Consider the following 13,891-nt stretch of genomic DNA (forward strand, 5'->3'; position numbering starts at 1 on the left):
GGCTGACTCCAGGATCCAAGTCCCACTGGTTTTACAAACACAGGTTGGTTTTTAAAGCCAACCTTATGGGGATTAGCTTTCCTTGCGTGCGATGGCCTGTATGTCTGCTCTCTCCATACAGGAGAGCTCCCTCTCTCCTGCTGGCAGCCTCCCTCTGCCTAGCTGACCGTCCTGACCTTTGAGAGGCAGCTCCATGTCTATATTTAGCTGTGGTTTGTTCTGCCAGTCTTCAGATCATTCTCTGGTTTATTGACCTGGATATGGATGGTATCTAGTTGTAAATGTGGGACAGGGTGAGCTTGGGGTCCTCTTAATCCACCATCTTCCCAAGCTCCTGATGATAAGGTATGTTTTTTGCATATTTTGTATGAGCTACGTGGGGGTAAAATAAAGTAGCATTCCATTTATGGTCTTATTACTTTCTCCAATTAAGGGCAGTCAAGCACCAAAATGTACTGCTTAGGTAGATGACAAATGCACTATTGACAACCTAAAATATTTCTTCATACGCTATGTATTCATGAAATACCTAAACAAGTAGACTGATCAAATATAGTCAAATCTCCAAATACTGTTTCACCAATGCTGTTAACTCTGATCAGAATCCGAAAAAAAAATCCAATCCAATATTAATTAACTCGTTCATAAAGTTTTTAATAAGCTATCATTTTCTTACATGTACACTAGTAAACTTAAAAAGACAAATATTTACTACCAAACGTTAAATACTGTACAATTTATAAAAAATATAATTTTAAGAATTTGGAGTAATAAAGGGAAGAAACCATCTTCAAATGGATAAAATAAGAAAATCCTACTTGTTAAGAAATGTAACCAGAAAAGATATTTCCAATTTGTCTAAGGGAATACTAAAACTTTACTGAAGTCAGAGATCATACTATTTTTGTTCAAGCCTTTATCTACATAGCTTTAAATAAGCCTGAAAAACTACTTTCTAGTATAAGGCTGTTTGAAACAGAGTGCATGACTGAGAGAAGGACTATGCTAGCATGTGAAATCATGAAGAACAGGGATATATCTTATTCATCTTTATATCCTCAGCTCCTAGCATAATGCCTAGCTCAAGGTAAGTAATAATGTTTAAACAATGCTTGCTGCTTTGAACCAAACTGGGGAAATACACATTTCTACCTTTGGTCCAAATTTCATTCCATATTAAGCACTACATTTAAAGTTCCTGAGTTGCAGTCCTGGTTCTTGGCCCTTAGCCTTAAACTGGGTATGGTAGGCCAACACACATAAACATTCTGTATCAGCCTTTTGCCAGAATCCTTAGAACTGAACCATCACGGGCCTGTGAATCTTCTCTTATGTGGTCTGATTCTTATTTCTTGGATAAGTTAGTATCAGTGTGCAAAAGTAATGCATTTTCGGTGCAGGATAAGAATGTGCTTATGAGTAAGAATGGAATAAAGGCCTTGTTTTTCCATGTTTTAAGTAACAGATACATAGCATCTTATATTACGACATAATTAGCATTTTTAGACACTCAATATAATACACTGTATTACAATGAAATGTGGTGGTAGGCTTCCATTTTAGGAGCAAAAATAAGTTTCACATGAAAAAAGATTTATTTTAGATTCACAGAAAATACATTTAGAATAAATCTAAATTTTTAGCATTTAAACAAACACAGAGGAGCTTCAAGATGTATAGTCTCCATGCGGTCTGAAAGGCAGGTACAAAAAGCTCTTTTGCAATCACTGATCATCACCTCGTTGCCTTAAATTTCTAGATTTTCCATTTTCAATTCTTCTCTTTTTAAAGACTGGGGCCACTCCATCTGCCACGATTCCAAGAGAAGTGACTGTTTTTTCTTTAAATACCATTTTAGATTGTCCACCAATATCAGGTTCTGAAGTTGATACACACTCATTTTTAGTGCATGGAAGTTCAAAATCTACCTCCTCACTGAAACAGAAAGAATAAAACCATTATTTACTAGACTAAGACAAACCTTTACCTAACTTCTGAGGCCACCAAAAGCCCAGGATCATCTTTCTAATGATAGAAGTTAAAAGTCATTTCAAAGTAGGAAACTTGAAAAATACTATTTGAATACTTGAAAAATATTATTTAAAATACAGAGTACCTATTTAGGGGGATACGTGTCTGGAAAATTCTTTTTATTCTATTCTTTTAAATTCTGTTCTTTTATTCCTTCTGCACAAAGCATGTATCACCAAAGGAAATGCTTGTGCTTATACAGAACTAGCAGTACAAGTTGCAAAGGTGGATATGTGACAGTTATTTATGGAAAACTGGTTTTGCCATGAACTGACAAGGGCTCTGGGGGCTTACAGAGAACATGATGAAAACCATGGAATCCCACTGTCCTAGGGTAGGAGACTCTACATGGCTGTTTGCCTAGCACTCCTTTTCTATCTAAGATCTAGCCACCCACATGATTAGTGAAAGCAATCGGTTGACTAGTCTACAGATTGGTACCTGACTGACATGAACCTATCACAGTATTCCACCCTCCACACAGTCAACTGGCCCCTGAAAGAGCAACTAAGTCATGCCACACTCATCAGTCCCACCCATGAGCTTTTTGAACATGGCCCAGAAAGACCATTATGTTTAACTGTTTAGTGGCTAAGAGTGTAAAACCTGTGGGGAACTATATATCTTCCTATTTAAAGGAATCCTGCAATGGTTGAGAATAAAGGTGGCTTATAGGGAAAAGGAGCAATGAGCAGCAGGGGGAAAGAGAATCCTGCCAATGTTTCAAGACTTGCTCTAGTAACCCCTCAGGCTGAGTCCAATTCCTGCCCTTCTCACAGCCTGGTAGGCAGAACCTTCCTGGGAATCTTTGAACTAACAACCTATTTTTTATTTAAGGTAACTTGAGTTTCTATCACTTGAAACCAAAAGATTAACTGGTTAATATTTGTTATAAATTGACCATATAAACACGGGTTTATGTCTGAGTTCTCTATTTTGTTCCAGTGATCTGTGTGTCTATTTTTGTGCCAATACCATATTGTTTTGATTACTACAGCTTTGTAGTATATCTCGAAATTTGGGGTTGTGATATCTCTGGCTATATTCTTTTTTTTAAGACTGCTTTGGCTATTTGGGGTCTTTTAGGGTTCCATACAAATTTTATTATTTGTTCTAGTTCTGTGTAAAATGCTGTTGGTATTTTGATAGGGATTATATTGTATCTGTAGATTGCTTTAATAGTATGGACATTTTAACAATATCAATTCTCCTAACCCATGAGCATGGAATATCTTTCCATTTGTTTGTGTTGGCTAAAAATATATGCTATCAGGTCAATTATCTTAAAAGTACATGAAAACAAATTTGCTTCCCTCTCAGAAAGACTCTGTAGAAAGGCCTGTAAAAATAGTTTTACAAAATCTTTTCATGTCCCATCCTATATACACATGAATAAAAACAGGTTTAAAAAAATAGGTGTCTAGGCATTGTAATAAATATTTTTTAAGATTTTAAGTAATCTCTACACCTACTGTGGAGCTCAAACTCACAACCCTGATAACAAGTCACATGCTCTACCAAATGAGCCAGCCAGGCACCACTAATTTTTTTAAAATGTAAAAACAGTTTGGAAATTTGTTAGTCTTACAATAAAACAAAAACAGAGAATATAAGTATAAAAATAAAATTTCAGGCTAGTAATGGCTAGTTCAAAACTAAAACAAAACTTTTCCACATAACAAACACTTGAGAAAGAATCTATCTTAGATCATAATGTGATAAACATTTCCTCAAAATCTGATGAGGGGATGCAGCAAATAGGGATTCTCATTGGAACTGGTCTTAAATCTGATTTGTTTTGAAAACATGCCTTCCAAAACTTTTCTTTACTGTATTAAAAATATATGTTAGGGGCTCCTGGGTGGCTCAGCTGGTTAAGTGGCTGGCTCTCGGTTTAAGCTCAGGTCATGATCTCATGGTTCATGAGTTTGAGCCCTGCATTGGGCTTTGTACTGACAGTATACAGCTTGCCTGGAATTCTCTCTCTCTCTGCCTCTCTCTCTCAAAAGAACAAATACTTAAAAAAAAAAAAAAAAAATATATATATATATATATATATACACACATAATGTATATATTATATAAAATGTTTTATTATATATTAATGCTATATGAATATAATAATTATATATAATTGATTATATACATATAGAATTATTATATACATATATAATAAATGCCATTTTTATTTATTTTTACTACTTCCCTATTTTCTCTTAGACTGCCAACGATGGTGCTTTTTCTAAGGTTAGTAGCCCCTGTAGTTGATACAGTATTAATTCTTGGCTTTTATTCTTTTATTACAGGAGAGGAAACTAAGGTTTAAAGAGGTTAAATAACTTGATCAAACTGTTATGTACGTAGAGCTTGGATTAAAACCCAGGCCTTTCTTACCTAAAATCTGTCTTTTTTTCCCCTAGACCACTCTGCTTCCAGGTGAAACTAAGAAATTCTATTAGCCAAGGAGAGAAACATTTGAGGAATGAAGTGTAGCAGGGTTTGGTCACTGGAAAAATGAATCTGTATCCAAGAAAATTTGATGTGAGATTCATTTATTTCATTTGAATCTTGGTGCTTCATATTATATTTTGTTAGAGTGATCAAGCTGTAACAGTCTTCTTTTTTAAGTTTATTTATTTTGAGAAAGAGAGCTGGGTAGAGGCAGAGAAGAGGGAAGAGAGAGAAAATCTCAAGCAGGCTCTGCACTGCCAGTGCCGAGCTTGATGCGGGGCTTGAATCCAGGAACTGTATATCATGACCTGAGCCGAAATCAAGTTGGGCACTTAACCTACTGAACCACCCAGGCGCCCCTAGCATTTCTTAAGGGGAATTATGGGAAAGATAAAATAGAGAAGGGTTCCATCTTTGAAGATGGTTCTACGAAGTTCCTAAGTGGAGGTTAACAGAAGTGGCAGTAAAGTAGGATATATATCCTTATGACAGATTTAAAAGAAGTTTGTATTTGAAAGAAAAGGTAAGAGACTGCAAGTAAATCTATTACAGAGAAATGTCTATTCAAATAACTTTGGAACAGTTACAAAAAATAATTATACAAGCACTTCCACAAAACCATACTCATTTCCAAATTCAAAATGCAAGAACTGTAAAGGTCATAGTATTTGAACACAACATAATAAAGGTGAAAAAATAAACACCCCTGCCACATGCATATTTTAAAATGTGAAAATTAAAGGAAACCTTTTTTTTTTTTTTTTTTTTTTTTAAAGGAAATCTCATTTGGAATGGAATCAGGCCAGCAGGGCAAGCTCTCACAACTTCTCACTTCTCAATTCCAGACCTAAGGGGAAGAGAGGGACTTTGCACAAGGATACTATTTTGCTATCCCAACAGGAGGAAGAAAGGCTTTCCTCCTCCCCCAAGCAACAATCCAGCCAATGAGACACTGACACCTCAGCCAGTGAAAACCCACTATACTTCCAGTTCCCAATTTACTCTAATGGACTTTTTTGTTTATAACAGCTTTCTCAACATCCTGTTTTCCTCTTTATTAAAGGGCATTCCTCTCCTTCCTTCTGAATTCTTGCCTATGGTTTTGCCCTATCTTGTTTGTCCTGGACTGCAATTCTCTAGTATTACTGAATAAACCTGTTTTGTTTTGTTTTTTTTTTTTGTTTTTTTTTGCTGGTAAAATAACTGGCAATCTTATTTATTTTTAAAAGTTTATTTTGAGAGAGTGAGTATGGGGGAGGGGTAGACAGAACAGGAAAGAGAGAATCCCAATCAGGCTCTGTGTCATCAGCATGAAGCCCCACATGGGGCTCAGACTAATGAACCATGAGATCATGATCTGAGCCAAAATCAAGAGACAGAGGCTTAACCAACTGAGCCACCCAGGTGCCCCTGGCAGTTTTATTTTTAAAGTCAGCATTACTTGATGATCAAAAATGAGATCTAGTGAAGACCTTCAACAACTCTAAGGCTGATGAGCGAAGAGATGACGGTATCTACAGAGCCAACTGGGTACGCTGTCTTCTCACCACCTACAGAGTTTGAAGGTAAGTTTTCTCCTGGATTTTGAGTGCCCTGCTTTGTGTTTAAGCCTCCAGGCTTCATTTGCAATCTGTTTTCAGGCCTTGTGTTTTTGTTTTTTCAATCTCTGAGAGTACTTGTGTGGCCTTCGGTCTGACTCCTTTTAGGACACGAGACTCTTCATGATGAAACCATGCTGGTCTCTGGCTTGACTCCTGCCTGGAACCAGACTGTGCCTACTGAAACTGTTCTAGCCTTTGGTCTGACTCCTTTTTAGAACCAGACTGTTCCTGTTGGAACTGTGCTGTTTATTTTATTTTTTGGGAGAGAGAGAGAGAAAACGAACAAGCGGAGGAGGGGAAGAGAGAGGAAGACACAGAACCCAAAGCAGGTTTAGGTTCTGAGCTGTCAGCACAGAGCCTGATGTGGGGCTCGAACTCACAAACTGCAGGATCATGACCTGAGCCAAAGTTGGACGCTTAACTGACAGCCATCCATGCGCCCTGAAACTGTGCTGTTTAGAAATTTCTTTCTGCTCTAGAGAAAAGCCTCTAAGAAATGGGAGAACAGTTATCAAAATGCTTGAGGGTACCCTTCTCCTCATGTGTCTGGGACTCTGGCTGGTTTTATGTTTAAAATTTAACGTCCTGGAGTGCCTGTGGCCCACTTGAGCATCTTACTCCTGATTTCAGCTCTGGTCATGATCCCAGGGTGGTGGGATCAAGCCCTGCATTGGGCTCTGCACTGAGCATGGAGCCTGCTTAAAATTCTCTCTCTCCTTCTACCCCTCTCCCCAATTCACTCATTCTCTAAAATAAGAACAAAAAAATCCCACGCTGGGCTCTGTGCTGATAGTACAGAGCGTGGGACCCATTTCAAGTTCTGTGTCTCCCTCTCTCTCTCTCTGTCCCTCCCCCATTCATGCTCGCCCTCTCTCTCAAAACTAAACATAAAAAAAAAAGGGTCTCTTATTGGGGTGCCTGGGTGGCTCAGTCAGTTAAGTGATTCTTGACTTCAGCTCAGGTTATGATCTTGCGGTTTGTGGGTTAGATTCCCACGTCGGACTCTGTGCTGGCAGGGAAGAGGCTGCTTGGGATTCTGTTTCCCTCTCTTCTCAAAAAAAAAAAAAAAAAAAAAAAAAATCTATCGTCTTCATGCATGTATATTTATAACTAAATGGATCAACTTAGCCAAAAGTAATTTTGAACCTCAATGGCTATTATGGGAAACTTTTAATCTTCACAAACTTGTTTTACTCAAAATTAAATTAGAAAGCTGTGACTTGCAGAAAAACAAAAACACAACTGACTGGGATGCCTATTTTATTTTTTATTAAAATTTTTATTACATATAGTATTAGTTTCAGGTGTACAATACAGTGATTCAAGAATTCTGTATGTTAGTGCTCATTGAGATAAGTGGACTCTTAACCCCCTTTACCTGTGTCATGCACCGCCCCTCCTGCCCATCTCCTCTCTGATAACCATCACTTTGCTCTCTAGTTCAGAGTCTGGGTTTTTTTTGGATTGTCTTTTATTCCTTGTTCATTTGTTTTGTTTCTTAAATTTCACATATGAGTGAAATCATACAGTATGTGTCTTTCTCTGACTTATTTCACTTAGCATTATATCCTGTAGATCTACCCACGATGCTGCAAATGGCAAGATTTCATTTTTTAAATGACTGAATACTATTCCGTTGTATGTATACACAACCTCTTCTTTATCCATTCATCTACTGATGGACACTTGCATTGCTTTCATAGTTTGGTTATTGTAAGAAGTGCTGCAATAAATATAGAGGTGCATATATCTTTTCAAATTAGTGTTTTTGTATTCTTTGGGTAACATCCAGTAGTGAAATCAGCGGATCATATGGTAGTTTTATTTTTAATTTTTTGAGGAATCTCCATACTATATTCTACTGTGGCTGTACCAGTTTGCAGGAATCAACAGTTTTTCTCCACATACTCACCAACAGTTACTGTTTGTATTTTAGTTTTTAGCCATACTGACAGATGTGAGAGATTTCTCATTGTGGTTTTGATCTGCAATTCCCTGATAATAAGTGATATTGAGTATCTTTTCATATGTCTATTGGCCATCTGTTGGTCTCTTCTGGAGAAAAGTCAGTTCATGTCTTCTGCCCATTTTTTAACTGGAATATTTGTTTTGTTGAGTTGTATACATTCTTTGTATATTTGGATATCCTTTATCATATATGTAATTTGCAAATATCTTCTCCCATTCAGCAGGCTTTCATGTTTCTTCGTTGTTTACTTTGCAGTACAGAAGCTTTTATTTTGGTGTAGTTTATTTTTTGTTTCACTTGCCTTCGTAGACCTATCTAGAAATTGTTACAGCTAATGTCAAGGAAATTACTGTCTGTGCTCTCTTCTAGGATTTTTATGGTTTCATGTCTCACATTTAGGTCTTTAATCCATTTTGAATTTATTTCTGTGTATGGTGTAAGAAAGTGGTCCAGTTTCATTCTTTTGCATGTAGCTATCTAGTTCTCCCAACACCATTTATTGAAAAAAAAGAGACTTTTTTTCCATTGTATATTCATTCCTCCTTTGTCAAAGATTAATTGACCATATAATTGTGGGTTCATTTCTGGGTTTCTATAACGTTCTATTGATATATGTGTCTATATTTGTGACAATTCCATACTGTTTTGATTACTACAGGTGTGTGGTATATCTTGAAATTTGGGGTTGTGATACCTCCAGTTTTGTTGTTTTTTCAAGACTGCTTTGGCTATTGGGGTCTTTGTAGTTCCATACAAAGTTTAGTATTTATTTTAATTCTGTGAAAAATTCTGTTGGTATTTTGATAGGGATTGCATTGTATCTACAGATTTTTTTTTTGTTGTATGGACATCTTAACAATATTTGTAATGTCTTTCTATTTGTGTGCGTCCTCTTCAATTTCTTTTATCAGCGTTTCATAGGCTTTTTTTTTTTTTTTTTTTCTCCAGTGTTTCATAGTTTTTGGGAGTTTAGTTCTTTTACTTTTTTGGTTAAGTTTACTGTTAGGTTTCTACTATTTTTTGGTGTAACACTAAAAGGGGTTTTTCCCCTTAACTTCTTTCTGCTACCTCATTATGTGTATAGAAATGTAACAGATTTCTGAAAAACATCTTTTAAGTAGGTTCCACACCCAACATGGGGCTTGAAGTCACGACCCTGAGATCAAGAATTGCATGCTCCACTGACTGAGCCAGCTAGGTGCCCCGTATTTCTATATATTGATTTTGTATCCTGTGACCTTAATGAATTCACTTACCAGTTCTAGTTTTTTGGTGGAACTTTAGTGTTTTCTACATATAGTATCATGTTATCTGCAAACAGTGAACATTTTACTTCTTCCTTTCCAATTTGAATACTTTTTGCTTTTGTCTAATTGTTGTGTCCAGGACTTTCAACAATATGTTGAATATAAGTGGTGAGTGGGGACATCCTTGTCATTTTCCTGATCTTAAGGGAAAAGCTCAGGTTTTCACCACTGAGTATGATGTTCACTGTGGGGTTTTCATATATGGCCTTTATTATGTTGAACTATGTTCACTCTAAACCTACTTTGTTGAGGGTTATCATGAATAAATGTTGTACCTTGTCAAATGCTTTTTCTGCATCTGTGCAGATGATAACATGCTTTTTATCATTCCCCTTATTGATGTGATGTGTCATGCTGATTAATTTGGGAATACTAAACTACCCTTTCATCCTCAGAATAAATCCCACTAGACTGTGAATGATTTTTAAAATGTATTGTAGGACTCAGTTTGCTAATATTTTGTTGAGGACTTCTGCATTTATATTCGTCAGAGACATTGGACTATCATTCTTTTTTCTGCAGTGTTTTAATCTGGTTTTGGTATCAGGGTAATCCTGGCCTCATAGTATGAATATGCAACCTTTCCTTCCTCTTCTGATTTTTGGAATAGTTTGAGAAGACTAGGTATTAATTCTTTAAATGTTTGGTAGAATTCACATGTGAAGCCATCTGGTCTTGGACTTTTGTTTATGGGAGGTATTTCGATTACTGATTCAATTTCATTTCTGGTAATTGGTCTGTCCAAATTTTCTATTTCTTCCTGACAGTTTGGGAGGTTATATATATGTTTCTAGAGATTTGTGTGTTTCTTCTAGGTTGTCCAATTTGCTGGCATATAATTTTTTGTAATATTTTCTTATAATTCTTTGTATTTCTGTGATGTTGGTGGTTATTTCTTCTCTTTCACTGCTGATTTTGATTTTTTTTTTTTTTTTTTTTTGATGAGTAAGTATGGTAAAAGGTTTATTTTGTTGATCTTTTCAAAGAATGAGCTCCTGGTGTCATTGACCTGTTCTACTGTATTTTAAGTTACTATTTCATTTCTGCTCTAACACTTAAAACTTCTTCCGTCTACTGGTTTGGATTTTGTTCTTCTTTTTCTAGCTCCTATAGGTATGAGGTTGTTTATCTGAGATATTTCTTGCTTCTTGAGGTAGGTCTGCATTGCTATAAACCTCCCTCTTAGAACAGCTTTTGCTGCATCTCAAAGATTTTGGATGATTGTATTTTTATTTTATTTCTATGTTATTTTTTATTTCCTCTTTAATTTCTTGACTGACCAATTCATTGTTTAGTAGCATGTTATTAAATCTCCATGTATTTGTGCTCTTGCCAGGTTTTTTCTTGTGTCTTTTAGTTTTAAAGCACTGTGTTCAGAACAGATGCATGGTATGACTTCAGTCTTTTCCATGAGAGACCTATTTTGTGGCATAATATTTATTCTGGGGAATGGTGTATGTACACTTGAAAAAAATGTGTATTCAGCTGTTTTAGGATGGAATGTTCTGAATACATGTGTCAAATCCACCTGGTGCAATGTGTTATTCAGAGCCAGTGTTTCCTTGTTGATTTTCTGTTTGGATGATCTATCTGTTGATGTATGTGGGGTGTTAAAGTACCCTACTTTAGGTGTACCTAGGTAGCTCAGTCAGTTAAGCGTCTGACTTCAGCTCATTATCTCATTGTTTCTCATTGAATCTCTCATCACAGGGTTCAAACCCTGTGTTGGGCTCTGTGCTGACAGCTCAGAGCCTGCTTCAGATTCTGTGTCTCCCTCTCTCTGTCCCTCCCGTTCACACTCTGTCTCTCAAAAATAAATAAACGTTAAAAAAAATTTAAAGTACACTACTATTAATGTATTACCTTCAATTACTTTCTTTTTGTTATTAACAGTTTTATGTATTGGGGTGCTCCTATTTTGGGTGCATAAATATTTACAACTATTATATGTTCTTGTTGGACTGTCCCCTTTAGTATTATATAGTGTCCTTCTTTGTCTCTTGTTACAGTCTTTATTTTAAAGCCTATTTTGTCTGATACATGTATTGCCACCTGGGCTTTCTTTTGACATCCATTTGCATGATAAACATTTCCCTATCCCTTCACTTTGATTCTGATGTCTTTAGGTCTGAAATGAGTCTCTTGTAGGCAGCATATAGATGGGTCTTGCTTTTTTATCCATTCTATCACTCTATGTCTTTTGACTGGAGTTAGTTCATTTGCATTCAAAGTAATTATTGATAGGTATGCGTTTATTACCATTTTGTTACTTGTTTTATGGTTGTTTTTGTACTTCTCTGTTCCTTTCTTCTTTTTCTCATGATTAGTTGGCCTAAGTGATATACTTGGATTCCTTTCTCTTTAGTCTTTGCATATCTATTACTGGTTTTTGAGTCATGGTTACCATTATATATATACATACATGGATGTATATATAATGGTAATTTGTGTGTGTATGTGTATATACATGTGTGGGTGTGTATATATCTTCTGCATGTAACATTCTATATTAAGTTGATGGTCAAATTTGAACCTATTCCTTACCCTTCTCTCTCCCATGCCCATATTTTAGGTATATGGTTCATAATTTATGTTTATTTTGTGAATTTATTTACACAATTTATTTTGTGAATCCCTTGACTGAATTTTATTTTATTTTTTTTAATTTTTTTTTCAACGTTTTTTATTTTTTTGGGGACAGAGAGAGACAGAGCATGAACGGGGGAGGGGCAGAGAGAGAGGGAGACACAGAATCGGAAACAGGCTCCAGGCTCTGAGCCATCAGCCCAGAGCCTGACGCGGGGCTCGAACTCACGGACCGCGAGATCGTGACCTGGCTGAAGTCGGAGGCTTCACCGACTGCGCCACCCAGGCGCCCCGACTGAATTTTAAACTTATTTATACTTATTTATTTATACTGCTTATTTATACTGCTTTTGTGTTTCCTACTTTTCTCAGTCCTACTTATGGTTTATCCATGCAGAGTCCCCTTTAACATTTCTTGTAGGGCTATTTAGTGGTCATGAATTCCTTTATCTTGTGTTTGTCCGGCAAACTCTGTATCTCTGGGATGCCTATTTTAAATTGTACCTTGAGGGTTCCATATGTTTTCAGGATACTAAGTTTGCCTTTTTGCAAGATGCTATTTACAAATCAACTGAGGCAAACAAACAACTGAAGCCATCAGAACAAAAGCCATCAAAATGGCTTCTGAGGCCGTTTTTTCCCTCCCTCCATCTGCACCCATCTTGTGCTCAGGACCCACCTCTGGCAACACTTTTGTCTGTTCTTTCTGCTGAACTTGCCTTTTAATCTCTCTGCTTCGTCCTCTCCTGAACCTATTAAAACCTGCTTCTTTAAAGTTAAGTTTTCTGAGGAACTAAATAAACTTCAAGTTCTTTGTTCCCTGGACTAAGGCTGAATTGTGAGCCATAGTTAAAAAGTTCCCTAAAGTGACTGAGGACCCCAATAAGTTTGCTGAAGAATTCAACAGTTATTCAAATTTACCACTTTGGTTTCTCAGATTTATACTAATTATTCCATGTGCTTGTTGGTGAGAACCAGGCCAAACGCTGGATGGAACCAGCCAGAGGAGAATATCCTGAAGGGTATTTAGAAAAACAAACATCTAACTTGTGGTAAGATGCTAGAAAACTTGTTGGAAATCAACAAGCAATTACAGTCGCTCTTCCTAAGCCTGTTGACTGAAACAAAACTCAGATTAGCACACAAAAGCTTGATGAACTTGTTCATGACTATTACAGTTGACTCCACACTGTCTTTAAAGAAAATTTTGATCTTTCTTTAGATGTTAAATTCACTCAGGTAGCATTTAACTTTATGTTTATTAATGTTCTAAAGTGGGAATTTCTCCTTTAATTAAAAGGACCAGGAGAGGGGCCAACATGGTGGAGAAGTAGGGGGATCCAAAGTTCCCTTGTCTCTCAAACAAAGCAGTGTTGAAGCCAAAGGACTTTGAACTCCAAGAGTCTGGGAGGCAAAGAGACAGGGTTGCTTCCAGGGACCCACTGGGACAACCTGACGGGCCACAGGTACATCATGGTGAACGGGGAGAGATAAAAAGAATGGAGGGGAGGGATCCCCTTCTGTGGCAGAGAAAGGGGCAGAGAAAGAAAGCCTGGGGAAGCATAGGACTGTATCTTGACAACAGAAAAACCTCAGACCAGGACGGAGAAAGATCCAATCTCTGAGGGGCTTTCTCCGGACTGGGGCCAGCTGCCCAGATCATGTACCTGGGGAGGGGGGGAGCCAGCTCTGGGGTGCAGTCCGCAGTAGGAGAAAGCGATCCCCTCCCTGGAGTGCTGTGGGACAGGACAAACCCCACCTGCTTCCATCAGCCAGAGACAATGTATTGGGCAGCACGGAGCGGTGCTTCTCCAGTACAGAGTGAGAGTTTGAATCCCAGCCAAGTGCCAGGGCATGGGAATTGGCAGAGCAAGACAAACTTCTTTGTGTGGCCAGCGGCACAGTGAGTATGGCTAGAACAGAGTGGTTTGGGACATCTGGTCCAT

The 13,891-nt window shown here is 37.3% G+C and overlaps 1 protein-coding gene across 2 annotated transcripts in view; it reads right to left on the minus strand.

Annotated features, from left to right (window-relative positions):
- Positions 1 to 1,572: 1,572 nt before the first annotated feature.
- Positions 1,573 to 13,891, minus strand: part of WBP4 (WW domain binding protein 4) — a 66,300-nt gene continuing 53,981 nt past the window's right edge. For both annotated transcript variants that reach the window (XM_045478225.1, XM_045478214.1), the window contains exon 10: positions 1,573 to 1,935. In XM_045478225.1, the coding sequence (XP_045334181.1) occupies positions 1,725 to 1,935 (211 nt within the window). In that variant the 3' untranslated portion in view covers positions 1,573 to 1,724. The remainder of the gene's footprint in view (positions 1,936 to 13,891) is intronic.

Source organism: Leopardus geoffroyi, chromosome A1 (assembly GCF_018350155.1).
Source record: "Leopardus geoffroyi isolate Oge1 chromosome A1, O.geoffroyi_Oge1_pat1.0, whole genome shotgun sequence".
NCBI lineage: Eukaryota > Metazoa > Chordata > Mammalia > Carnivora > Felidae > Leopardus > Leopardus geoffroyi.